A 27,147-nucleotide genomic window follows, 5' to 3' on the forward strand; every position below is an offset into this window, starting at 1 on the left:
CTGTAGCTTCATCAAGGATTAATATTTTACTATTTTTTAAAAATTCTATAGCCAAACATATTAGTTATTTTTAACCAGTTGAAATAATACTTTAAACATTAGTCATATCTGTATTTAGTCTGTTTGGTATTTTTTTATAATTTCTTCTAAGTTTGTTTATTTCAGAGATTACCAAATTTAATCTTCACTATATTCATCTAAAGGATATAAATTTCTTCTAACAGTTCCATTAAATACACACGGCATTTAAGAAATGATACTCATAGAGTTTCTTACTGTGTTAAGGCAAATTCTTTTGATATCTATATCATCTATCATCACAAGACTACCATATTCAACAGGAACCATTCGAAAAATAACTTATATAACTGATGATTTTCCTGCTCCAGTTCTTCCTACACAACCAACCCTTTCTCCTCCTTTTATAGTGAAGCTACATCCTTATAGAACTTAATCAAGACCTTTTCTTTATTTTATCTAAAGATTTTAGGGAACAATATTATCTCTTTTAATACACGATTACCTTTTAAAAGTTTTTAAATTAATCATATTTTATTTCTTTTCTGTTGTTTCTTACTAATTGTATAATTTGTAATTTAAAGGCTTTATTTATTCATCTTCTTTGGAGTTTATAAATTTGTAACTCAAGATCAATTGAGGATATATAAATAAACTGTTGAATAACCAAGCTTATCTGAGCTAGAAGATGTATAAATGCTTAATATAATTCCTTTAAGATTAAAATTATGGTTTTCATTTGCTAATTAAAAGCAAAACCTCTATTAAAGCTCCAGAATTCTTAATTTGAGCAAACTGAATCATTAAGAATTTTACACATATTTGTAAAGAAGTTTTTAGCCTATTAATAAATTCTTATGTGAATAATTCCTTAAACTGTACTAGAAAAATATTCATAAATAGGATGTTTTTTCATTAAATACATATATTTAATAATTTTTGATAGATAAAAATATATTAATCTTTTATGTATTTTATTGGTGGATATTTTATTAAAAAAATTATTGATAAAAACTAAAAAATTAAATTGAGGAAAACATTTTTAGTAAATAGTATGTGTGGGATGTTTTTTTAATTAACGAAGATTAATAGTATATAAAATATACTATTGTTAATTTAATTATGCAATATTTTAATCTAATTTTTAGTCTTAGAATAATAATAAAAAGAGTAAAATGATTATGTAAATGAGCTAATTAACCTCTCAATAATTTATATTTTTTAAGAAATATCTTAATATAGAATAAGTAACATATATAAAAAAATAATTCCTTCTTTAATGTTTAATTTATGCATTCAAGAATAGAATTTGAAAGAATATTTATTTTTCTATCATAAATATATTTATTTTTTTCAAACTTATTTATCAAAATCAGAGTTTGATATATTATTAATTTTCAGCTTGTTTTTGTCAAAGGCCTTTGTATTATTTAATACTTAAACAGGCCTATTTTCATCAAATTAAAAAATATCATCAGCAATATCAGAGCATTAAGATTGTTCAATTTGATTCTAGTTTTAGACAAAAAAAATTTCTTAATTTACGATAGGCTAAGCTTTGCTGATAATAAAAGGAGAAATACTCATATTATTTAAAACTCTGTCTGGATTAACTAAACTAAATTAAAATTTTTTTTAATAACCAATTTATGAAACCTTTGAATTTTCATCAAGTATATAATCTTTATCACTATCTTTTAAAGAACTAGTATTCGAAAGAGTTTCTCTTTCTTTACTTTATTTGAAATAAAACTTAGACTTATAAATGTTTTGAGGTGTATCTTCAAATTTTGTGTTTGGTTGTACACTAAAATTGTCTAGCTAACTTATATTTTAAAAGTTTAGTGGTATTTCTGTCTGAGAGCTTTCTTTTTTTTAGTTTATTACTTTTTATAAATTTAAAATAATATTTTTAAATTGTAACTAACTAATTTATTTACAAAGTAAATAATTCAAAAAAAAAAAAAAAAAACAAATATTTAATCTAAATTTACAATGTATGTTGCTTTTGTTTGCCATAGTTGAAATTTGAATCATCTGTTATTGTATTTTTTATGCTCTTATTTGAGCAAGGCTTTTTTTAATTTTCTTCCATAGCATTAATATTTTCATTTATTTTTACTAAATAGGTATTTAATTTCTTTGTGCTAATTTTGAGATAAAAATTAAAATAATTTTTTTAACTAATCTACCTAAGCAACTATTTAATGAATAAAACTTTAGTTTTATTACAAAGCAGATTAGATAAAAGATTAATCCATAATGTAGGAAGCATATGATAATTTAAAGGAGAATGAATTAATAATTGGCATAAATTTAGCTTAGAACTATGTTAAAAATAATATTAAGCTATGAAAAAATTTCTAGTTTGAGTAGATTTTTACTTTAAAAGGGATCTGCCATCTAAACTAATAGAATGTAGATAAAAATTATTACTACACAAATCAGATACATAACTAAGTTGAGCTAATTAAACATGGTTACTATTATCACTATTAATGTTTTATAGTAAATAAAGATAAACTCCCAATAGCAATACTTTTTTTTAAACTCTAAATAGAAATAACCATACTTAAATTTAGTTGTACAGTAATCCATTTTATTTTTTCTAATATGATATCTAAACATATAATAAAATATTACTACTGGAAAAAGTATCCAAAACAAAAGATTAGGCAGAATAATAGAATATTTAAATTTTTAGTAAGACTTATCATCACATGAAAGAAGAAGATTTATGGTTTGATATTTTTATAATCCAATTGTTCTACAAGTTATTGCCTCTGTAAAAAATCTTATATTATCTGGCTAGAAAAAGCAAAAAAGAAAATTAATCATTATATATTTATGATATTTATTAACTTTTAAAAATTTTAAACTTTTTAAAATGCATAAAACCAAAGCTAAGGATAGTAAGAATATAATAGGTACAATAGACTAAGAAATAGCTCTGATTCTTTCAATTCCATACATTTAAATCATCTCCATGCTATATATGCATGAAAAGCTTATTATTAATTAACTTACAGGCATTCCAGCAACCTGAGGTAATATATTAAAAACTGAAGGTAGAATAAAATGGATTTAGTTAGCAAATAGCACTGATGATAGCTGTAAATAGTTTACTAATTTTTTAATATAAAAAATAGATTCATCATTTATTGAACTCCTAGAAAATGGAACAAATCCAAATAAACGCATATAATAGCAAGTTGAATTATGTATATAGCTATTCATAAACATGATTATGCTAAATAGAAAATATAAAAGAAATAGAGTGAATGCTAAAATCACAAATAGAATTTGGTATTCTTATTAACTACATTCATTACATTTATAGCTTTCAAAGGAATTAGTATACCTTTTATTTTTCCATACAATACCAAGATAATCACAAGTCTCGCATAATGGTCCCATATATCCTAGTTATTTAACATGATTAATTATTATCAAACAAAAATTTAAAAATATTAAAAGTACCATAAAATTCCCTTTTTTCAACAAAAATTTATTTATTTATTTATTTAATGAAAGTCAACCATCAGAAAAAATGTTAAAGCAATTTTACATAAAATTTTAACTGGGAAAATAAGGAATATGGTATTTTTAAATGTATGTTTAAAAATATAAAAATATTACCTTAAATACATCCAAATTTACTTAACTAATCAGCCTCATTACATATATCAGGATATTATTAATTACATGCTATAATTTAATCACTTTATTAATTAATTCTCCAATAACCTGCTTCAAGAATAATTTAATCCTAAGAACAACTTACTGAAAATTGAGGACATTTTTTACATTCATAATCTTAAATATCTATATTAGATGAATTATAGTCTGGAATTAATAAGGAATATGTTCCAGGTAAACATTCTTAACAAATAACTACAGAGTTAAATTATTTTATTGGAATCTCACCTCTTATACATTTTCTAAATTATAAATTTAAAGGTATCAACATAGATTGATATTAATTGCTAATAGTTAGCTTCAAAGCTAAGCTATCTGTTGATTAAAGAGGAATATAAGAAAGAGATAAAGTCTAAAAGCTGAAAGAGTTAGTTGTATAATTAAACTATTTAGCTGATATTAATGACTGACCTTTAATTTAAGCAATTTAATTGTTTTGTGACTATAAAGACTAATTCTATGTAGATTAACTAATTTCAATAAGATATTGAGAAAGTTCATCTTAAATAAGTGAGGGATAATTGTTAGCTATATATTTGTCAACATTAATTGAAAAAATCTTATTTTCACTATCTAATAGTTTAATATTTAGTATAATATTTCCACCACTTTGTAGTTCAGATATTAGAACCATATTAGCTGTTTAATAGTTTTATATATTTTACTCTCCTAATAATATATTTTATTTTTGTGCATTTTACAAATATATTTATATTAATGAAGGATATCTCCCTATGTTATTTCCATAAATATATCCTTGATTATTTTAAAAATGGCAACTAACTGCTTCAGTCATTTATTATTATTAATTAGTTTTCAAGCTTTATGATATAATTCTTAAACCACCTCCAATTTATGCTTAATTATTACTTAAAAAGGATTCGCTATCTATTTGAAAGTTGTTTACATTAAAAACCATGATAGCACCACCTGAACAGGAAACTGTATTATTTATAAAACTAGAATTGAATATTTAAACATATTATGTGATACCAGAAAAATAAAGAGATCCGCCTAAAACACCATTGTTTTAGGTAAATAAGCTTTTAGATATTCTAACAGTATTAGATGATGAAATAAAGCAATTTCCTTGATTGATATGGGATTAAATTTAATCTAAAAATACAAAGGAATTTTAAATGTTAATTAAATAAATCTGCTGATTCTCATTAAAAGAAATAGGAAAAATATTATTGATAAGAGTCAAATTTTTAATATTAATATTATCTTAATTTAAAGATAGTATTCCTGAAGACTATTAAAACTATCTACTTGTATAAATTTACAGTAATTCTATGTTATCTTGAGCTATATAATCCTAAATTAGCAAATTCGTAATTCCCATAAAATTAAATAAATAGAAATTTGTTTAAGCATTTTATGTGCTTTAAGCAATAGTTTCTAAATTTATTTAATTTTAACTTTGAACTGATTTTGTACATTTTTCAATTTTAGTAGATTAAAAAGTTACATTTTGGTTTTACTATAGTAATAACAAATTACCATCTATTTAGCTATTGAATATACTTAAATTTTAAATTATAACCATGCTACTATTTAGCACTTACATAAATAATGAATAATTACTCATTAAATAGCATTTATCTAAAGTCAAATTTTATATGAGAACATAATTACAGTTTCTTATTAAGATAAAAGCTGGATTTATTTGATCTTAAGTTAAATTATCTTTATAACCTGTAAAATTAACATTTTATATTTTTAGGTTTTGAATAATTACGGTTTATTTATTTTCAAATACTAATGAAGTGTTTCCTAAAATTGTCTAGCTCACAATATTTATATTTTGGAGAGTTGTTACATTTGTATTTTAGTTAAAACCTATCTGGATATTTTACTAATTGAAAACAAAATTAAAATTATCCATGTAAATATCAATAGGATAATATTAAAATGTACTAGAATTAATAGTAAGACTATTATTAGTAGTATTTTTCGGCCTTAAAATTACCTAAATATTTTTATTATTCAAGAAATCTAATTATTTAAGCTCTTCTCCAACCAGAACTGATAGCTTGTATTTCATATTACTAGCACTTTAATTCAAAATAATATCTAACTGATTAAATGTATTGCTATCCTCTGTTATTGTTAAGGAAGAAATACACTATTAAGTATTCACAGAAGAATTTAATGAAGAAAATATTCCAAAGCTTAAATATTTTTCAAAAATACTATTTTATGATACTCCTATTAAATGAATAAACTGTTAACTAATTAAAAGTTCAATAAGTGCTATCTTTGGATCAGTTAGTTACACACTTTCAATAGAATTTATTACATTTTATGATATGTCTATGTATGCTGATTCAATTCTTGTTGTAAAAACAACAATAATAATATTTCTACTAAGGAGATGAATATCTGATATTCTATCTTTTCTGTTATACCTTCTCAATCTATTTATATAACTAAATTTTATAAAATAAATTTTAATAAAGCTTTAAAAAATTTTTTAAATAGTTTTAAAATATATATTTTTATAATTTGTAATTTACCAAATAATATTTTAATTTAAACAAATGAATTATCTAATAATTATATAAAATTTTAGCATATTTTATTATTCCTTTTCTTAATATTCTTAAGAAAAAAAGAAGTATTAAATTTACTTTATAAATTAAATGAAAATATTTTAAAATTAAATAAAAGAACTTTCTATTTTTATTGAATTTCAACTTCAATAAAAATAAATAAAAATATAATATTATAATTAATAAACTATAAAAAAAATAAATAAATGAATTTAAAATTATTAATTTTATTTTCAAAATAATAAAAAAGGCTTAAATATTTAATTTTAATATTAAAATTCTTAAAATAATTAAACTATTTAAGCACTTCCAAGAATTTTCATCATAGAAGTGCTATATTATCATTATTATTTCTAAATATTTTTTTAAATCTCTTTCTAATTTACTAACCTAAATTTCCACTCATTAATTTTTGATAATTTTAGTCATAAGGGTACTTCATTCATGAATTACATCAAAAATCAAAGGATAAAAGTGATGAAAATTTTTTAATTTGTTATTCATATACTCTTAAAAGTTTTAGCAGTGAAATATTATGCATGAATAAAAACTATATTTAAAAGATAATATCTTTTATTTTTTAAGTTTTCTTAATTTTGATGAATGATATAAAAAAAAAAAATATGGTTAATTTAGAGATTTGTTTTGATCAAAAGGATAATAATAAAAAAAGACAAGTATTGTGAATATTTAATAATAAATAATATTTTTTTAATTATTTCAAAAAGTAAATTTACTTGAGTATGTGAGGCAAACTATGTACTAGCCAGCATATAAGATTTAATTAATTTAACTGCCTAGATTTATGGTCTATATATAAACACCTTAAATTGCATAAATAGCTATTTACTATGTAAACACAATTATATTTTAGTAATCTAAATCAATCATTAACTGAAATCCAATAAGCTCAGCAGAAACAGTAATAGTAGAAAATAAAAATAAATTATTATTTCTTTGATAAATAAGAATAAACATATGGTTTTTTGAGCAAAATACTGAATTAGATGTAAAAACACATTAGTTTATAGATCCATTTGCATTTTGGGAATCAATTTTTATAGAATTTTAAAGCAACAAATCTGTTTTTACTAAAAAGTCTCCATAAATATATATTTCTTTATAATTTTCATCAATATATACTCCATTAACAAAACTTAGGTAAATTTAATTATTCTTATTTAACAAAATTGAGGAAAATTGTCCAGAAGAAAAGTTTTTCAAAACTAACTCATTAGTTGTATAAGCAATAAGAATTTGTAAGTTCTCTGCAATAGTTATATTTTTTATACAAGGAGAATCAGGTGGAGTTTTTAATGTTTAAAATGATATTATTTCTATCAATTAATCAGTATGAATACTAAAACATTTTATTTAATAATTGGTTGTAATAAAATAAAGTCCAATTTTAAAGCTTTAATAAACACTTTGAACATTATCACTTAGTAAAAATGATTAGTAAACCTTTTAAGGACCTAATTTAGATTCAAGTTGTAAAACTCTAACTTCACCAAGTTATGATCCTACGACTATATAATTTTCTGACAAATCTCCTTGGCAAGCAACTTAATTTTGACCAGGACTAAAATAAAACTGTTAGAAAGTTACTATATTTTTATTTTTATTCCAGATCATATAAACTGAATAACTGGTATACCCTAATGGATTAACAAATAAAATTTAATATTAATAAGAGCCATCTTAGAGTACATCTTAATAAATTTATGTAATATCTATTGGTAGGGAATTAGAAGCTATATATAATAATTCACTTGTACTAAGATCATAGTATGCAAATCCATACTAAAATTAGTTGTAATTATTTGGATTTAATACTTAGACTATTAAAAATAGTTTGTTATCATCATACTAATATACTTTTAGGATATATCCTATTTAATTTGATTTGATAATCTTTTGTTAGAATTTCATATCTAAGACAATGATATTATTATTAGAATCATTTATTAACAATAAATTACCTATTATTAATAAATAAATGAATTACTAAATCAATTAAAATATCAAAAAATTTAAAATAAATAAATATAAAATACTATTTAACCAATTACAAAATTGATTCTAATTACCTATTGATGAATCAGATGAAATTAACATAAAAGACTTTAGTATTTTATTGGTAGATTAATAAATTGAAACATTTGGATTCAATTAAAATATGATTGGGTTCAAATCTATAAATTAATAATTTATAATAGTATTTTGATTGCTTATTAAAATTATCTCTAGGTTTTAGCTCACAAAGAAATTTGTAAACAATACATTCTGATCCACTGTATCTATATTACCTTTATAATAAATTAATTCTTTTTATTTGAAGATAAAAATATTGTTTCCATTGAGGATAAAAAGGTGATCTTGTAAGACTTGTATTTTAGTATAAGCAGAATTGAGTATAGGATAGCTATAAGAGTCAAGTGGATTGAAGATATTAAAAATGTTAACTTCATTTTAATACTAAACAATTAAAGAATCTACCTAAAATATTTAAATATCAATACATTATTGTCCTATTTTACTAAGTTGATAAAAAAAGACAGGTTGCTAAAGATCAACTGCTTGCCAAACAATTACTTTACCATCACTTCCACAGCTTACTATTAGTTGAGGAGTTTTAAAGTAGACTATTTTATTTACTTTTTACTAATTCTAGAATAATTTTGCTTAAAAATCAATTACTACTCCTGCTAGAGAACTATCAGTAATATTTATTATTTATGAATTCTAGTATGTAAGAAAAACTAAATTAAGATTTTTTGATTATCCTTGAGAATCAACTATACCATTAGCTACTAATAATTGTTAAGGGTTTAAAATATACGAAGGAATTTATTAAGATATTTAAAGCTTGAATTCTAAACCATTATTTGAGAGATTTAATATATAAACAAAATGTGTGACTTAATTATTACTATTTAAAATCAAAATAGACAATTAATTTTAATTTGGTTATCCGTTAAAGATTAAAGCTTAGAAATCTAATATATTATTTGATTATAAGCTTAAAAGCTGTTAAGTGAGTGAATAATCATAAACTATTAAATTTCCTGAATTTTATGCAATAAAGTATAGATTTTACATTATATTGTTAATATTTATTGCTATTTATAAAATTTTGAATGGAGCCAAATCTCTGAACAGCTAATTGCATTAAAGTCCATCACTAGAAATAGAATAAATTCCGCTTGTATTTTAAAAATATACTAAAATATTGTTGTTAATATTATTTTTGATAGCACTTTTAATTATTCCAGAAGCAAAACTACAAATATAACTGGGAGTTATCTTTATCAAAGATAGTGATTAATCACTATTTTACACTACATTATAAACCATTATCTGACAACTTAAAGATTATTAAATTATGATATCTTGAAATAATTATATGCTTGATTGGTCTGACAAAGAAATTTAAAAAGATGGATTTGGTAAGTTGATAAACGAAGTAGTATTAAATTATGTGAAAAACAAAATATTACTATTATTATCGATTGAAGTTACTAATAAAATATTACTATTATTTTCAACTTCCATTATTTAGCTTGAAGTTTTTAAAGTTCCTTTGCCTATTTCTAGTACCTTTTAGATAATATTATCTCTAGGATTCCATTTAAAAATAGAATTTTTATTATTTCCAAATAGGAAAATACTATCCCTAAATTAATAGGTAGTGATGATTGAGCTGTCAAATGTGTATTATCTTATAAATGCTCCATTTTTACTATTTATTGCATTGATAAAATTGTTATAAACAAAAAATATATCATCTGTAATATTTGAAGCGTATATAGATTTAATCACTTAACCTTTGCTCATAGATGATATTGAGGTATACTATGTCGAGCATTCGTAAGATTTGCTGCATATATTTTATTTTTAATTTATTACACTAGTTTCACTACAAATAGATACACAATTAGAGTTTGCTAGAGATGTATCTTGTTGAAAATAAGTTAGATTTAAGCATTTTTAGTAAACACAATAATTCTACTAGGTATTAAGTGTAAAATCGCTTTCACACTGCTAACAAATATTTTAATTTGTGGATGTATTTACTATGCATTCCTTACATCCTTATTAGCATTCTTAAGATATTAACATCTAAATAAGAGTTACAATAATAAAAATCTAAGAAAAATTAAATGATCTGAAATTCATTTTTCAGTTTTCAATAACAAACTATTTTTTGCTTTTCTTAATCTTCTATTTGAATTAATAAAAAACTTTGGATTTTAAAAATGTTAATTATGGCTTTTTTATAAAGAAAATTTTATTGCAATTATTTAAATTTATTAAATATTGATCATCTTATTTTCAAAAACACTTAATCAATTAATTAAAATCAACAATTCATTAATTTTAAAAATTTAATGGGATTTTAAAAGAATTAGAAATATTTAAATTCCACTAAAATATTTTTGAAATTTTAATATCTTTTGCTAGACTTTGTTTAACTGAAAAAAATGAAGTAATTATTACTTAAATCAATTACAAATTTATAAAAATATAAAATTTATCACATATTATAATTATCTTACTACTAGTTATGAATTTCATAATATTTTTGTTATGCTATCTTTAGTATAGCTTGAGAGTTTTCATATCCTGTGTTTTAAACCATTTAAGCAAAAATTGATTCTGATGTTATTTCTAAGTCACCTATTTATTTTACTAACAATTTATATGGTTCATCAAATTCTGCTACAACACCTTAATCCATTACAATAACTTTATCGTAGTTTGCTATTGTATTTAAGCGATGAGCAATTGTAAATATAGTAGATCCTGTAAATTGAGTTTATATTGCTTCCTATATAAATTCATCAGTTTTCATATCAACATTTGCTGTAGCTTCATCAAGGACTAATATTTTGCTATTTTTTAAAATTGCTCTAGCCAAACATATCAGTTATTTTTATCCTGTTGAAAAAATACTTTAAACATTAGTCATATCTGTATTTAATCCGTTCGGCAATTTTTTTATAGTTTCTTCTAAGTTTGTTTATTTCAGAGATTACCAAATTTAATCTTCACTATACTCTTCTAAAGGATCTAAATTTCTTCTAACAGTTCCATTAAATACAAACGGCATTTAAGGTATGATACTCATAGAGTTTCTTAATGTGTTAAGGCCAATTTGTTTGATATCTATATCATCAATCATCACAAGACTACCCTGTTCAACAGGAACCATTCGAAAAAGAACTTATATAATTGATGATTTTCCTGCTCCAGTTCTTCCTACACAACCAACCCTTTCTCCTCCTTTTATAGAGAAGCTGCATCCTTTTAGAACTAAATCAAGATCTTTTCTATATTTCATCTGAACATTTTAGAAAACAATATTACCTTTTTTAATCCACGATTACCTTTAAAAATTTTTAAAAATAATTATATTTTATTTATTTTCTGCTGTTTCTAACTCATTATATAATTTATAATCTAAAGGCTTTATTTATGCATCTTCTTGAGGAAGTTTACAAATTTGTTACGCACGATCAACTGAGGACATGCAACTATCAAGATTTGGAATTTATCTAGAAAGAGATGCAATTACATCAATAATTTAAGTTAAATAAACTATTGATTAACCAAGCTTGTCTGAGCTAGAAGATGTATAAATGCTTAATATAATTCCTATAAGACTAAAAATTATGGTTGACATTTGCTAATTAAAAGCAAAACCTCTATTAAAGCTCCAGAATGCATAATTTGTGCGAACTGAATCATTAAGAATTTTACACATATTTGTAAAGAAGTTTTTACCCTGTTAGTAAATTCTTATGTGAATAATTCCTTAAACTGTACTAGAAAAATATTCATAAATAGGACTCTTATACATTAAATCAAGTTATTTACTCTAAACTATTAAAGGGAGATTATATTTTAACAAAAATATTGTAGAAAAAATCATAAATATCGCAATAATGAAAAACCATGGATTTAAAACCCCAACTGTAATACAAATATTCAGAAGCTGCAAAGGGCCTTCTATGCTATCAAATAGCATAAAAGGAAGCATTAAATCAGTATTTCCTATATCACTTGAGAATCTGTTTAAAATTCGCCCTGATGGAGTTTAATCAAAGTATAAAATAGGAGCTTTAGTAAGCTATGAAAACATCTGATTATGCAAATTTCTATTACAAATATTAGTTATGAGTACAGTTAAAATGTATTTAGATATACAAATAACTATAAAACAACCCATCAAGATACCTGATTCATAAAACAATTAGGATTTATTATCATTTTAATCATAAGAACCAAAAGTAAAATAGAAAGAAGAATATATGCCTTCGCTTAAAATGTATAGAAGTAGAACTAAAAAAATTTTATAAGAACTTTAAGCATGCCTAAAATAGGTTTAGTATGTTTTTAAAGATAAGTCAAACTTTTCATCCTTTTCTTAAATAATAAGCTTTCCTTTTTTTTCTTTTTCTTCTTTAAGCTTCTTTTCTAAATCTTTTTCAAAGTTTTGTTGTTTTTATTAACTTAACGATTAAACCTATTTTGATTCTTTCTTTTCTTATTAGCTTATTGTCAGATTTAATGAAAGTTATTCTTTGTTTTAACTAAAATGTTCTTGATTAGACATGCTAAGAAGTATATTTTCTAAATCCTAAAATGTTCCTTTATGAGCTATTCTTCCTTACTCCAAAACAATTATTTCATTACAAGATTTTGTAAAATGAATTTGATGGGTTACAAGCAATACTGTTTTGTTTTTTAAAATACCATTTAAGCAATTCTTATAAATATTACTAGCAACTTTAGAGTCTACAGCGCTAAGAGGATCATCAAGTAAATATATATCATTTTTACTATAAACAGCTCTGGCTAAAGACAGTCTGGCCTTTTATCCTCCACTAAGATTAATACCTATTTTTTTTTAATAAAAAATATATTCCATAAAATATTTTATATAAAATTTATCAAGTTATTTTATAAAACAGTTTTAAAGTTAGCTAAAACGGAATATTTTCATAAAAGAAATTTTTATGAATTAGATTTTTCATAATTTAACAATTAATTTTGTGAAAATTTTTAAAATTTAATTTATCTTAATTTAATAGATCGATCAATATGTATTTGAAAAATTAGTATCAAGGAATATTCAATACCTCTTTCTCCTATTTCCGTTTCATCACCGTTTGGTAATATGTCAATATCTTAATCTAAGCTACAAGCTTTTATAACTTCATTGTAAAAATTTTATTCGTAAGGCTTTCCAAATAAAATGTTATCTTTAAATTTTCCAGAAAAGATGTAAGGCTCTTATTCTACATAGCTAGCTGTCCCTGATTTTTTTAAATTACCTTAAAAATGAGGGACTTCATCAAGTATAACTTGTAGTAAAGTAGACTTTCCAGAACCTACTTTTCCAACAATTCCATAGAAATTACCTTTTTTTATGTTCCAAGTTATATTCTTTAGAACTGCATCACTATTTGGATCCCAAAGGCTTGTGAAATTCGAAAATTCAGCTATATTTTCACCATTCTAAGGGCATTCTAACTTGAATTCCTTTTAGTTAAACCTATCGTTTTTAATATCAATAATTTTTTATTCTTCCGGTTCAAGTTCAAATTATTTCATAATTTTTCTATTTCTAGTAGCCAAGGGATTTTCATTTAAAAAGATACCTTTTTTTTTGTCTAATAAATCTTTTTTCTTTTAAATCAATAACTATTTTTCAAATAATTCAGGGATGTGATTTTAATTATCTTCTAGGATTGTAATAGATTGCTTTTTGAGACTCAGAAAATCAGCAAAGCGATTTAATATCAATCCAATTTAGAATAAAAAGCTTATTCCAACACCAGTTAAGTACAAAATATTTCTCAAACTGTAGAGTTATTCAAGTGTAGCAAATATTATTGAACTGGATAAATCAGCTGTATTCTTATAGTAAACAATTAATATAGGAAAAAATGCAGCTATGAGTACTAAAGAAGTTGAATTTCCACGATCAGAAGCCCTTAGTATTTATATTTTTTTGATACAGTTTAATTCTTTGTCTCTAACTCCTGCAATATTACTTTCGAAAGCAGATTCCCAACCGTACATTTTCATAAGTCTAATACTCTCTATCGTTTCATTTATCAATTTCTATTTAAAAAAATTAATTTATTCAATTCATACAAGTTTTTTATAAAATTTACAATTCTGTCATCTGAATGTTTGTTTTTCATATTTAATTAGATTTTTTGTTTGATCCCAAAAATAAGTTAAACAGGTATAATTAAAGTAAGTATGACAATACTCAGTATTCCATATGAACCAAATCTGAAGTAAAGTATAACTGCAGAAATAATCAGTAAAAGAGGAATATACATGATCATGAGAGCAAAATAAAGCATAATTTCTAAAGCTCCAAGATCATAAGATATCAAATTAAATAATTTTCCAATATTTGCTTTTTTGATTTAAAAGCTTGTTAAAGTTGATGCTCTGTTATATAGATAGGCTACTAAGTTCGATCTTATTTGAGCTAAATAAAAATATTAAGCATAAAATTAATTATTTTTAAAAAATTTACCTGAAATGATTTAAACATATTTAAAAGCATTATTGCTTAAGCAAATATTAAGGAAAAGTATCAAAAATAAAATTACTGCATAAAAAATAGCAAGATTTAAGTCATCGTTTTTAAAAGAATTTATAATTTTCTAAATAATAATTGAACTAAAGCTTCTTACTATTAAGCTGAGAGCTATTAAAATGTGGCATTTAAAAAATTTTTTTTTAAAAACTTATTTCACCATTTGATATGCATGCTTTCCTTAGATTTTTTCCCCTTGTGTTATTCTAAGAAGAGCTTCTTCAAATAAGAAGTAGTTATTTTCTACTATTTCTGATTTTTTTAAATCAGGTAAATGCTAAATTTCTATCTTTTTATTTTTTTATATAACATTTTTGCTTATAAGGTACATTAGTTTAGAAATATTTATAAACAGAGCTCTAAAAATCCAAGAAAATCCTAAGTTAAATGTTTAATTATCCATTCTAAACTCCTTATCTTATATCTAAATTTAAATTAATTTGATTATTAACTAAAACTAATACAAAAATAATTATAAATACTTAATTTTTTGGTTTAAATAAAGGTACAAATATATCATAAGCTTATATTTATTAACTTCCATTTTCATTATTTTTGCTTTTCAAACTTTATGCTTGTTCTTCCTAATATTTTAGTTATACAAATTATTCAACTGTGTGATAAATAAACAAATCGTTAAGTAAACCAAAATATTTGCTTAATATAAATTAAATAATAAATAAACTGTTACTTAAGCACTAATAAAATTATTTGTATGTATGACTTTATTTGAATCTTCCTATTTTAAAAAAATTAATAATTTTATAAAAATTCATCCTTTAAAATTGTATAACCTATTCTTCTGGTATAACAGTTGAAACCATTTGTTATAAGGTTTTCAGTGTAATTTAGTTTTTATAGTATTTTTTAATTTCAATATAAATAAAAATAAATATTTTTTAGCTAATTTAATTATTATATTTATTAGTAAATTCTTATTATCTTATTTAAAGCAGATTTTTTTATAACTTGTATTTAAAAAGTGGAAATAAATGAATGCTAATTTAATTGATCTTTAATCAAATTTTTTATTTTTAGATTTCTTTGGTTGTTTACTTAATTTGGAAATTGTTTGGTTAAAAAATCATATTTTTAAAAAAACTTTAATAAAAAAAGTAATAAAATAAAATATTTGCATAAAAATACTCACCTTTTTTCTATTTCTAATAATCACTTTAATAAAATAGCATTTCTTCTTTTATTACATATTAGCAATAAATAAATATAAAAAATGTATATGATTAAAGGTAATCAATTATTTACTGATAAATTCTGCACTTTTTCTTCTGATATTAATTTTAGTAACTATCTAATAATTTCTAAATGGAAAACATAAACATTTAAAAATATGTAAATAGCTAATTAAATCTGGTAATTACCAGATTGATTATTTTTGTTAATATTAATAAAATTAATCATTATTAATTATTTTTTTTTATTAACATTTTAAATTAAGATGCTTACTAATGCAAAATTTTGTATTGAAATTATATATGTTTTATTAAAATTATTTTTTTTATTATAAAATTTCAAAAATATAAATTCATATTTAAATAAATATAAAGCCAAACAAATTATAAAATTTTAATTTATAGTTTGATAATAATTATGACTTTTATATTAAAAAACAAATTGGAATCAAAAAATAATTTCATTAAACTTCATATTAGGTAGATTTTAGCTTGGTTTACTTTAAATTTAGTGATGTTATTAATTTTAAGTCTTCTAGCTATTTACTTTAATACACTTAAATTTAATTTTTATCTTCACTAAGTTTATCTTCAGCAAATAACTCAGGGGATAACGGAGGACTTTAAATGATATCAAAAGATTTTAAGTTAACTTTTTTCATAGTATTTACTGAAAGATCCTTATTGCTGACATAATCAGATTAATCTACATATGAATTTTAATTTAAAAATTTAAATTTACTAGTAGGGCTTTCTAATTTAAATCTATAACTTGAATTATTTGGACTCAAACCCTCTGAATTATTTAATATATTATGCTTGATAATTGACTTTTATTAATTTTTCTAAATCTCTGGCTTATTGTACTCAATAATACTGCTATCCTCTACTTTACTATTAACAAAAAGAGAATGCCCTGTTAATTTTTGATTTTCTGGCATTTTTCTAGTACCAAATGATTTATCTAATTATTTTAAAATAAGTTAATTAAATAAAAAGAAAATATTTATTTTTTTAAATTTAAATTACTAGTATTTGTATGCTTATATTATTAAATGCTTTCTATTTATTTTATCTAACTAGCAGCATTTTTTTCCCTTATAATAAGAAGATTTTTATATATTTTTTTCCAAAGAAAGTACACCTTTAAGTCTTTTGCTTTATGGTTAGATGCATTATTGAATATTTTTGGAGATATACACTTAATTATTGAATTTATCAATGAAGTGAAGCAAGAATTAGTTGTTTATATTTTATATTTAAGTATAATTAACATTAAAAAGATAATGAACCCATAATGAGCAATTGCTAAACATATCTAAAAAACAATAGATGGATATTGATTATTAAGCTAAGAGAAAACCACGTTAAAAATTAGAATAAACGATGATATTTCTTCTAATTTCAATAGTATTTTTGAGTAGAAAGGCTCCTATTTTTAAACCAAATACATATAAACAAAGACAAAAACAATGCAGAGCAAATACATAAGGACCTGTAATTCTTACAATAGTGTAACAGTAATTACTATTAGAATTTTGTAATAAATTCTGATAAATTCCCAGTAACTACGTTCTTTTTTGAATTCTAAATAGAAATATGCGTACTTATATTTTGTTGTGCAAAAATGTAAATTATGTTTCTTTAAATGATTTTTATTCAACTAATAAAAAATTAAAATAGGGAATAGTAACCAAAGCAAAAGCATAGGAAGGATAAAATAGTATTTAAAAGACTCAAATCCACTATCATCACATAAAAGAGTGAGATTTATAGTAGTATATTTATAGTCGCCTATTTTACGGCAAGACAAAGATTCAGTGAAAAATCTAATGCAATCTGGCGAGAAAAATATGAAAAGGAAATTTAACATAAAATGATTATGGTATTTTCCAACATCAAATTTCTTACAAGCTCTGAAAACCAAAAGCACAATATAAATAATAGCTAAAAAAACAAAAGGGAGCACTGCTTATAATACTGCTCTAATTTTTTCTTCTCCATACAGCTTAATATCTCTCAAAGGGTAAATACATGAGCTACTTATTATAATTTTTGTTACAGGCTATCCAGCTAAGGAAGGGATTACTGCAAATACTTATGGCAGGAATGTAATTTAAAATTTAAACAACGCCGACGAAAGTTATAAATAATTTACTAAGGCTTTGATAAAGAAAGTTGATTCATCCTTAATTGAACTCTTAGACATGGGTAAAATTCTTATTATTCTTAAATAACAGCAAATTGAATTATAAATGTAGCTATCCATAAACACTATTATACTAAAAAGCAAATAAATTAGCAAAATAAAGAAACTCAAACCTAAGAAAAATGTTTGATATGATTAATCGCTACATTTATTACATTAAAAATTCGAAAATGAACTAGTATACCTATCTCCATCCCATATAATTCCACTGATATCACAAGTTTCACATAACGGTCCTATGTATCCTAAAATTAGATTTAATTAAACATTTTTTTTATATAAAAAAATAAATTTTACCTTTTTCACATCCATTTCTACTTTAATCATCTGCTTCATTACAAATACTAGGATAATCAGGATTACATCCCACTATCACATCACTATAATTATTAATCCTCCAGTAGCCTGATTCTAAAATAATTTAATCTTTAGAGCATTTTAACGCTGATTAAGGACATTTTTTGCATTATATATAATTATTTGGATCTGAGAGGTTTGAGTTAGGTACTACTAGGGAATACATACCATTTTAGCATTCTTGGCAAGTTATAATAGCTGAAGAATTTAATGGAACTTCTCCCCTTATACACTCACGAAAAGATAAACTTAGAGGAATTATAAGAGGAGAATATTAATTTGAAATGGTCAGTTTTATTGCTATCGAGTTACTCACTTAGCTTGGAAGATAAGAAATTGATAGCGTTTAATATTAAAAGCAGTTAATATCTTTATCAAATTATTTTACTGTTAGAAGTGGCTCTCCTTTGATGTCAGCTAACGTATTCGTTTCAGTCTGTAAAGAGTTTTATTTAAGTGAGTTTACTTAAATTATTTCTATAAAATATTAAGATAATTCATCTTTGGTCTATTAAGAATACTAATCATTTAAATATTATTCTGTATCTAAGGAAAAGACATTTTTTTCGTCATCAAATAATTTTATATACAAAGGAATAATTCCTCCACTTTACAATTCATTAATATGTATTGTATTTCCATTTTTTTGTGTTTATATGGGTTACTAATCTAATAGTATTAATTTATTATCTCTTTTAATATAAACCTATACAATAGATGGATATCTACCTATATCATTTCCATAAATTTAGGCTGAATTCTATAAAAATGTACATTCAATGCTTTCAGCTGTTTTATTCTATGTGTTTTGTAAAAAATTAGATTTAGTAATTCTTATTCCTCCCCCAATTAAAGCTCTGTTTTAAGTTATATAAGATTGCTTATCTATTACAATATACTTAACATCACTTGCCATAATTGCTCCTCCGCTGTATTTAGCATCATTTAATGTAAATTTCGAGTTTATAATCTAAGCAGAATTCAATATTGAATTAAGAAAGATAGATGCTCCTTAAACACCAAAATTTTTTGTAAAGAGACTATTTTTGATTGTTACATAACTTGAGGTATAAAAGTAACAATTACCTTAATTGTTATTAAAATTCATTTAATCAATAAATATCATAGTATTTTAGAGGTATATTAAAAAGTTTTATTAATTATCATTAAATGAAATTGGGAAATTATTTTAAGATAAAGTGACATTTGTAAGATTAAATAAGTCTGTGCTTAAAGTAAGGACTCCCTAAGGCTACTGATATTCCCTATTTGTATATATTTAGTAAATTTCTTTATTATCTTATGAGATATACCCATTTATTTGAAGAGATAGGATACCTATAAAAGTTAAAATGTAATTCTTATTTATTAACAGCTAACTATCATCATAATTTTATCCTAAATTTCTCTTATTTATTTAAAAGGTAGAGCAATTTTTAATGCTAATATTAGTCATTGTTATGTTTTAAATTTATTAAAATAAAAAAAGATTACCTTATATTTAGCTACTCTAAATATTTACATTTTCTATAAAAACTTAGTTACTATTTGATATACTTACTATTAATTATTAAAGATTAAATATATTCACATTAATTATATTTAACTATGAAATATATATATATTAGCATTAATCAAAAGATAAAAATGATTGAGCTATGCTTTGATTCTGGTTTGTTAATGTTTGTTATTAAATGGTGAAATTTATGTTTTATATGAGTAAGTTTTATATCAAGACTACCTCCAGCTATTCAAAATTTAATGAAGTTTAGCTAGGAATATTTTAATCTGTAATATTAATATCCTAAAATGTGACATTTTGAGTTAAGGAGTGAAAATTAATGCCAACATTTTCTTAACTAAACTCAAAACTAAAATTATCCAAATTAACATTAAATGGGAGTTATTAAAATGTTTAAGAATTTATAAATAAATAATTATTAACTACATCAATAGGTCTTATAATTACTTAAACAGAAGAGTTTTGTAAAAATTGCATTGACCTTAACTAACTGCCTACTAAGATGGATAGAATAAAATTCATATTTGTTATGCTAGTACTCATAATATAATCAAATTAATTAAATATTGAGCTATTATCAGTAAATTGCAATGAAGATTCACAATAATTCTAATTTAATAAATTAGTTGTTGTTTATGAGATAAAAATTCCTAGACTAATTTTCTTTTCAAATATATTTGTTTATGATATTCCTAATAAATGAATTACTTTCTCGCTTTGTATTATTTCAGATATTATAAGCCTTGGATTTGTTAGCTGCACCTAATCAACTGATTCCACAATCATTAAATTTATATCAATAAAAGCTGTTTCTATTCTTGTTGTAAATACAATTATAATTTTATTTGTATCAATCAACTAGATGTCAGATATTCTATCTTTTCTGCTATATCTCCTTAACCTATTTATGTAATTCAAATTATTATCATAAACATTTATTTAAGCAGAGCTTGCTAGTATTAGAAAGCTAGAATTTTGAATAATTTTTTTGTATTCATCATCTGGAAAGCTAATATACTTAATAAAAGAGTGATCTATCAAGTTATAGATGCCTAAGGATTTTTCAAATTGTAAATTAATAAAATATCTATTCGACTAAAAATCCATATAGAGAAAATAAACCTTTATATTTTGATTACCTCTATCACTGCTTTGTTACTACTTATTCTTTTAAATATTTTAATTTGTATTTAATTAAAGAGACTAAGAATTAATTTCAAAAATATTTCCAGATTACATAACTATTGCTATGTTCATTTAATCTTATGTGATAGAAATAAAAGATATAACAGGATTAGATTCAAAAGTTATTATTTACATTTATTTATTATAAATATCGTATTAAACTATGTTTCCTAATTAAGTTCCCATAAAAAAATACCATATTTCCAAATTTAAGTTATTAACTTATAATGTACATACAATAAGATCAGATACATCTAATTTTAAGTAACCAATTTACTAATTATTTAAGAAATCGAAGTCGACTATTTCATTTATCAATGTGTTAAAAATAATTCTACCTTATGAATTTAAAAGTATTTTTCTATACTGATATTTAGTAATTTTTAAGTAGGAGTTAGTAGGTGAAAAGTTAGTAGTATTTTTGAAAACTAAAATATATTTTAAAAAGCATGCAAGAAACATTTAATTATTTGATGCTTAGTATGTTAAAATATCAATTATTTCGTCATCAAACCTAGTTTAAAAGAAAACTTCATATTAATAATAAGATAAAAGGTTATTATAATAATCTACTAAATATAATATCTTTTGAGAAACACCATTTATACTTTGAGGAACAACAAATTATAAATTCTATTGTTACTATATTATTACTTGCAATGGCCTTGTCATAATATTATAGTTAAGCTTAAAAACTGAATCATTACCATAGACATAAACAGAATTCTAATCAAAATCAAGAATATAACCTTATGGTGGAGACACAATGCCATTTAAGATATCAGTTATAACTATTTGATTATCAGTTGTTTTCGATGTACTAAAGATTACATTCTAAAAATTTCCAAAGTTATCAATATAATTTAACATAATGCTATCATAATCAAAAGAAACCTAAATAGCTCTTCCTATACCGTCTGCTGTATAAATATTGCTAATAGACCCTGCTGATTAATAATTATTTAGATTATAAAATAGAACTTAGCCAAATTTGATCTCATCAGTGTAATATGCAATTTAATTTATTGATTCTATATAATATGCTCCTACGATAGAGCCTCCACTAGGTTAAATATTGCCTAAAGATTAAAAACTTCCTCTTTAAAAGATATATCCATCTATTTAAAATAGTTAAATTCATAAAATAACCAGATATTATAAATTAGTCTAAAATAAAAAGTTAATTGTTAGATAATTTTATTTTTATGGTATCTAAATTATTGTTGAAATATTAAAATAAATACTTTAAAAATATTAAAAATAAAGGCTTCATTTTAAAAATTAGCTCTAAAAAAGTATCTTTAACAAAACAAATTTAGTATAAAACCATTAAATTCAAACTTAATTTTGTAAAAAAATATTTAAATAATTAGTTTTTATTAAAAGTTAAGGTAATAAAAAAATTTTTTAATGCAATTTACTTGATTTTGTAAGAATCATGGTGCATTAACCAGCTTCTTATATAGCTATAATCTTAGATGTTACTACATTTATAGTTTGAATATAAACGCCATAAATATTGTATATATCAATTAATTAGTTATAGACAATTATTTGTTAATAACTTTGATCTAAAATGAATGAAAATCCTACTAATTAAGGTTAAATAATGATTATTGAAAGAATTGCAAAAATTGGCTTTATTTCAAAAATATGCAAATATTATCTGTTCATAGAGCAATATGCTGCTGTAATTGTAAAAATGCATTAATTATACTATTGTGTACTTGCTAAAGATGTCAATTTTTATATTTTATTCAAGTAAATATCAGTAATTACAATATCGCTTCCATAAATGTAAATTTGCTATTAAATTTCATCTATAAATACGCCGTTAACTATTGTTAGGAAAATTCTCGAGTTATTTATTATTTATGCAGAGTATAATTAGTTGTTGTTATAATTCTTCAAAATTAACTCTGTCTGAATATAAGAAATAAGTATTTTTAAGTTATTAGAAATTATTAAATTTTGAATAGCAGGTTATTGTGGAGGATTTTGCAAAGTTTTAAAAGAAATTATTTCTATTATTTCATCTGTATGAATGCTAAAACACTTTATCTAATAACTTGTACCTATAAATATTAAACCAATTTTAAAACTATGCTAAATTAACTGGATATTATCATTTTAAGATTAAGATAAATACATTTTATAAGGAGTTTTATCTGTATTAATTGTTTTTACTCTTACTTATCCTGTAATTGAACCTACAATTACTATATTATTTTAAGCATCACCGTAACTAGCAACTAAATTTTAACCTGGAGAATAAGTAAATGTATCAAATAATAGTTATTTTTTTGTCACGTTTATGTATATTTTTAATGTGTAAGATGTATAGTAAATAGAATTAACTAGAATACAAGTATATTAGATAGAATTATCAGGTAAAATAGTTCTATATATTGTGGCTATATCTTGAATCATAAGATTTGCTCCACCAATAGTAAATTAACGGGATTGTAAATCTAAAAATCCAGAAATATACTAGTACACAGCATTTTTATCAAATAATTTAACTATCATAAAAAAGTTAGTATCAATAAAATAGCATTTTTCTACCGATCCTATAACGAATTATTAGCTCACAATAGGAATCAAAAACATATTGAGAACTATCATATTATAATGATTATCATTAATTAGAATTAAATCTCCTAAGATTTAAAAAAAAAAGAATTAGAAAAGAGAATAATTTTAAATTTGGTGAAAGAAATGTTTTATTTTGAATTAAAGTTTTAAAAGTTTATTTAAATTCATGTTTAAGGTAAAAGTGAGAGTCTATTAAAAATAATTATTTTTCAACTTATTAAGGATTTTTTTAAATAAAATATACCAATAAAAATTTAATTAAAAAAATTACCAATAACAGGATTTTAGCTAGGTAAAAAAAAGATGCTGTAAATGGAATAATTTAATTTGTATGGTGGAATTTAACTATTTTACTACACTTAAATTGTTTACTGATCTAAAAACTAGTATAAAGACACTGTATTGGAGCTATCTATAAGAATAAGTTAGTTATTTAAATTAATAAAAAACTAAATAAATTAAACAGAAGAACTGGAGGAGATAAGCTAAATTGTTTAGTAAACTTGCTCTTTCTATTTAAATATCAATAAATTATTTCCGCTAAGCAAAAATATGTACTTTGTACTGACTTAAATTTTTGTAAAATCAGATGATTTAATGGCATAACTATAAGAATCTAGATAATTGTAAATATTAATTATATCTACTTGTTATTCAAACTATATTGCTAATGAATCAGATTTAAAAAAGGAAAAATCAATACATTTTTAACCTATTTAGCTATATTTATATAAAAAAGTTGGTTAGGAAACGTCTACTGCTTACCAAACAATTACAACTCCGTCAATTCCACAGCTGACAAAAACTTAACCAGAGTATTTAACTTTTTTTATAGCTAGCTAATTTTAAAATATCTTATCTTAATAGTCCTGTGCTAATCCTTACGTAGATCCATCTACTAAATTAATTATTTATGCATCTTGATATACTATAAATAATTTAGGAAGCTTATAAATGTTTCCATTAGAATCAAAGTATGAATTTGCTAACATAAGGTTTTATGGATTTTGAATAAGTGTTTTAAAAGATTAATTTTACTAAATAGAACTTTTAATCTAGCTATTTTGACTTGATTAAGAAACTTAAATTATAAACCAATCTACTTCATTATTTGATTTTAAGGCATATAAAAGAAGCTCATTTTCATTTTGTTACATCTACAAAATAAATATCTGAAAATCAATAATTTAATTATTAGATTTTATATCAAAAATATGTTATTATGATGAATAATCAATTGCATTTATTAATCCTTAAGCAAACGATATTACTAGTAAATTAAATGTGTTGCTATTTAAGAATAAATTAATTTATAATATCTTGTTTGGTAATTCACTAGTAATAAATTGATTACATGAAGTACCATCGCTTGAAATTAAATAGATTCCTTACGTATTTGAAAATTAAACAATTATTTAAAAATCTAATGGATTTTATTAAATAAACTAAACTACTCCTTTTGCATTAGAGCATACATAGGAAGGTGTTAATTTAACTAAATCAATTTTTTTATCTTATCTTTGAGTTAATTAAAATATGTTTATTTGCATACTTTATGCTTATTAAACAATCAATTTTTCGAATAAATAAATTGATGAGTTATCTTAAAAAGATATTTCAAATGAAGGTAGAGGCATATTTGAAAATGAAGAAATATTGAATTCAGTAAGCAAAATATTTTTGTTTGCATCATTAATTGAAGTGACAAAAAGAATATTTTAATTATTATCAACTTACGTTATCTGACTATTAACTTTTAAAGTTCCTTGACCTACTTCTAACACCTTAGATAAAATATTGTCCCTTGGATTCCATAAAAAAACTGAATTTTTTTAGTTACCAAAAAGAAAAATATTTGAGCCAAACTAGTAAACAGAAAAAATACTACTATCAAAATTGTAGGATCTCATAAATGACCCACTCTCTATATTAATTGCATTTATAAATTAATCATAGACCAAAAAAACTTAATCAGTAATATTAGAAGCATAAATAGATTTAATACTTCTACCTTTGTTTATTTAAGATGGTTAAACATACTATGTAGAGCACTAAAATGCTTAGTTGCAGATATTTTATGAATTACTAGGTAAATTAGATTAATTGCATAAAGTAACACAATTTTAGCTAGATAATTAGTTAACTTCAAGATAAGTATACTTTTAGCATAGTTAGTAAACACATATATTTTTTGAGTCATCTAAAACATAATATTGTTCACATTCTAGACAAATACTGGAACCTGTTTACGGATTTATAGTACAGCTTTTACATCCTAAGTCGCAACATTTTAGCGATATTGTATAGAGCAAAATAAGTAATAAATTCTATACTATTTGGCTTGTTCTTCTGGCTTTTATCATTTAATTTCGTTTAATACCCTATTTATTTTTTACTAAAAGTTATTTTTTTAAATATTGGCAAAATAGAATTGAGTTATTTAATAATAAATATTAAACAGAGAAATCAACAAATCAATTTATTATCATTTAAAAATGTTCTTGATATCTTTGAAAATATGAAATTCTATGAAAAAATTATTTGAAGTAATTGTTATTTAAATTTTGTAAAAAAATATGAAATTTAAAAAAACTCCTTAATTGTTATTAACAAAATTATATCTAAATTAACCAAATAAAATTATTTTTTTTAATTATCAATAATTAGTTTACAAAAATATTATTTATTTATTTATTCTATACCAAAAAGATACCATATTCAATACATTATTTACTTTTTAAATATTTCATTTTTAATAAATTTAATCAAAAAAATATTCAGATTAATAATAATAAAAGTTCTGCAGAATTTTTTTAATTTTGATCACAAAAAATTGCAGTTAATGCAGATAATTGCAGTCAATAATAGTTAATTAAAGAAGTGATTGATGATGATGCTCAAAATAAAAATATATTAATATTCAATTTTAAAATGATTTAGAAGAAATTAAAGAGGATAAATAAAATTAATATCTTGTTTAATATTATTATGTAATTGGGTCTGGGGTAAATAAAATTTAGTCATAGTAATAGAAGAAAAACGATTTAAAATAGACTTATAAAACTAATATAATCTTCATAAAAAAAAATGATTTTATAAAATCTTCATCCTTATATTTAAATCATCCCAATACAAAAATAATTATATTAAATATAATACTGTTTTAAAAACCATTTAAAATTTTAATTATT

The 27,147-nt window shown here is 22.2% G+C and overlaps 7 protein-coding genes across 7 annotated transcripts; 1 reads left to right on the plus strand and 6 right to left on the minus strand. All coding sequences in view use genetic code 6, as the record gives it.

Moving 5' to 3' along the window:
- Positions 1–102: 102 nt before the first annotated feature.
- On the minus strand, positions 103–549 carry TTHERM_00372640 (ABC transporter family protein; the record flags this gene model as incomplete). The annotated part of the gene is made up of 1 exon (XM_001009592.2): positions 103–549. The coding sequence occupies one exon, from the start codon at positions 547–549 to the stop codon at positions 103–105; it is 447 nt and encodes a 148-aa protein (XP_001009592.2).
- An 822-nt stretch (positions 550–1,371) lies between these two features.
- On the minus strand, positions 1,372–4,351 carry TTHERM_00372630 (transmembrane protein, putative; the record flags this gene model as incomplete). Its single annotated transcript, XM_001009591.2, has 3 exons — positions 1,372–1,904; positions 2,013–3,440; positions 3,658–4,351. The coding sequence occupies 3 exons, from the start codon at positions 4,349–4,351 to the stop codon at positions 1,372–1,374; spliced, it is 2,655 nt and encodes an 884-aa protein (XP_001009591.2).
- Positions 4,352–4,883: 532 nt separating this feature from the next.
- Positions 4,884–5,605, minus strand: TTHERM_000372607 (hypothetical protein; the record flags this gene model as incomplete). The annotated part of the gene is made up of 2 exons (XM_012795991.1): positions 4,884–4,944; positions 5,004–5,605. 2 exons carry the CDS (start codon positions 5,603–5,605, stop codon positions 4,884–4,886), a joined length of 663 nt encoding a protein of 220 aa, XP_012651445.1.
- A 1,387-nt stretch (positions 5,606–6,992) lies between these two features.
- Positions 6,993–10,505, minus strand: TTHERM_000372608 (hypothetical protein; the record flags this gene model as incomplete). The annotated part of the gene is made up of 2 exons (XM_012795992.1): positions 8,363–10,505; positions 6,993–8,254 (listed from the first exon to the last, which is right to left on the minus strand). Exons 1-2 carry the CDS (start codon positions 10,449–10,451, stop codon positions 6,993–6,995), a joined length of 3,351 nt encoding a protein of 1,116 aa, XP_012651446.1. The 5' UTR covers positions 10,452–10,505.
- A 304-nt stretch (positions 10,506–10,809) lies between these two features.
- On the minus strand, positions 10,810–15,722 carry TTHERM_00372609 (ABC transporter C family protein; the record flags this gene model as incomplete). Its single annotated transcript, XM_001470684.2, has 6 exons — positions 10,810–13,175; positions 13,418–14,405; positions 15,059–15,322; positions 15,381–15,482; positions 15,590–15,637; positions 15,693–15,722. 6 exons carry the CDS (start codon positions 15,720–15,722, stop codon positions 10,810–10,812), a joined length of 3,798 nt encoding a protein of 1,265 aa, XP_001470734.2.
- An 827-nt stretch (positions 15,723–16,549) lies between these two features.
- On the minus strand, positions 16,550–23,986 carry TTHERM_000372547 (transmembrane protein, putative; the record flags this gene model as incomplete). Its single annotated transcript, XM_012795993.1, has 5 exons — positions 16,550–17,052; positions 17,118–18,542; positions 18,595–19,090; positions 19,121–22,479; positions 22,783–23,986. The coding sequence occupies 5 exons, from the start codon at positions 23,984–23,986 to the stop codon at positions 16,550–16,552; spliced, it is 6,987 nt and encodes a 2,328-aa protein (XP_012651447.1).
- A 522-nt stretch (positions 23,987–24,508) lies between these two features.
- Positions 24,509–24,880, plus strand: TTHERM_000372548 (hypothetical protein; the record flags this gene model as incomplete). The annotated part of the gene is made up of 3 exons (XM_012795994.1): positions 24,509–24,582; positions 24,696–24,771; positions 24,824–24,880. 3 exons carry the CDS (start codon positions 24,509–24,511, stop codon positions 24,878–24,880), a joined length of 207 nt encoding a protein of 68 aa, XP_012651448.1.
- Between the last annotated feature and the right edge of the window lie 2,267 nt (positions 24,881–27,147).

Source organism: Tetrahymena thermophila (assembly GCF_000189635.1).
Source record: "Tetrahymena thermophila SB210 genomic scaffold scf_8254777, whole genome shotgun sequence".
NCBI lineage: Eukaryota > Ciliophora > Oligohymenophorea > Hymenostomatida > Tetrahymenidae > Tetrahymena > Tetrahymena thermophila.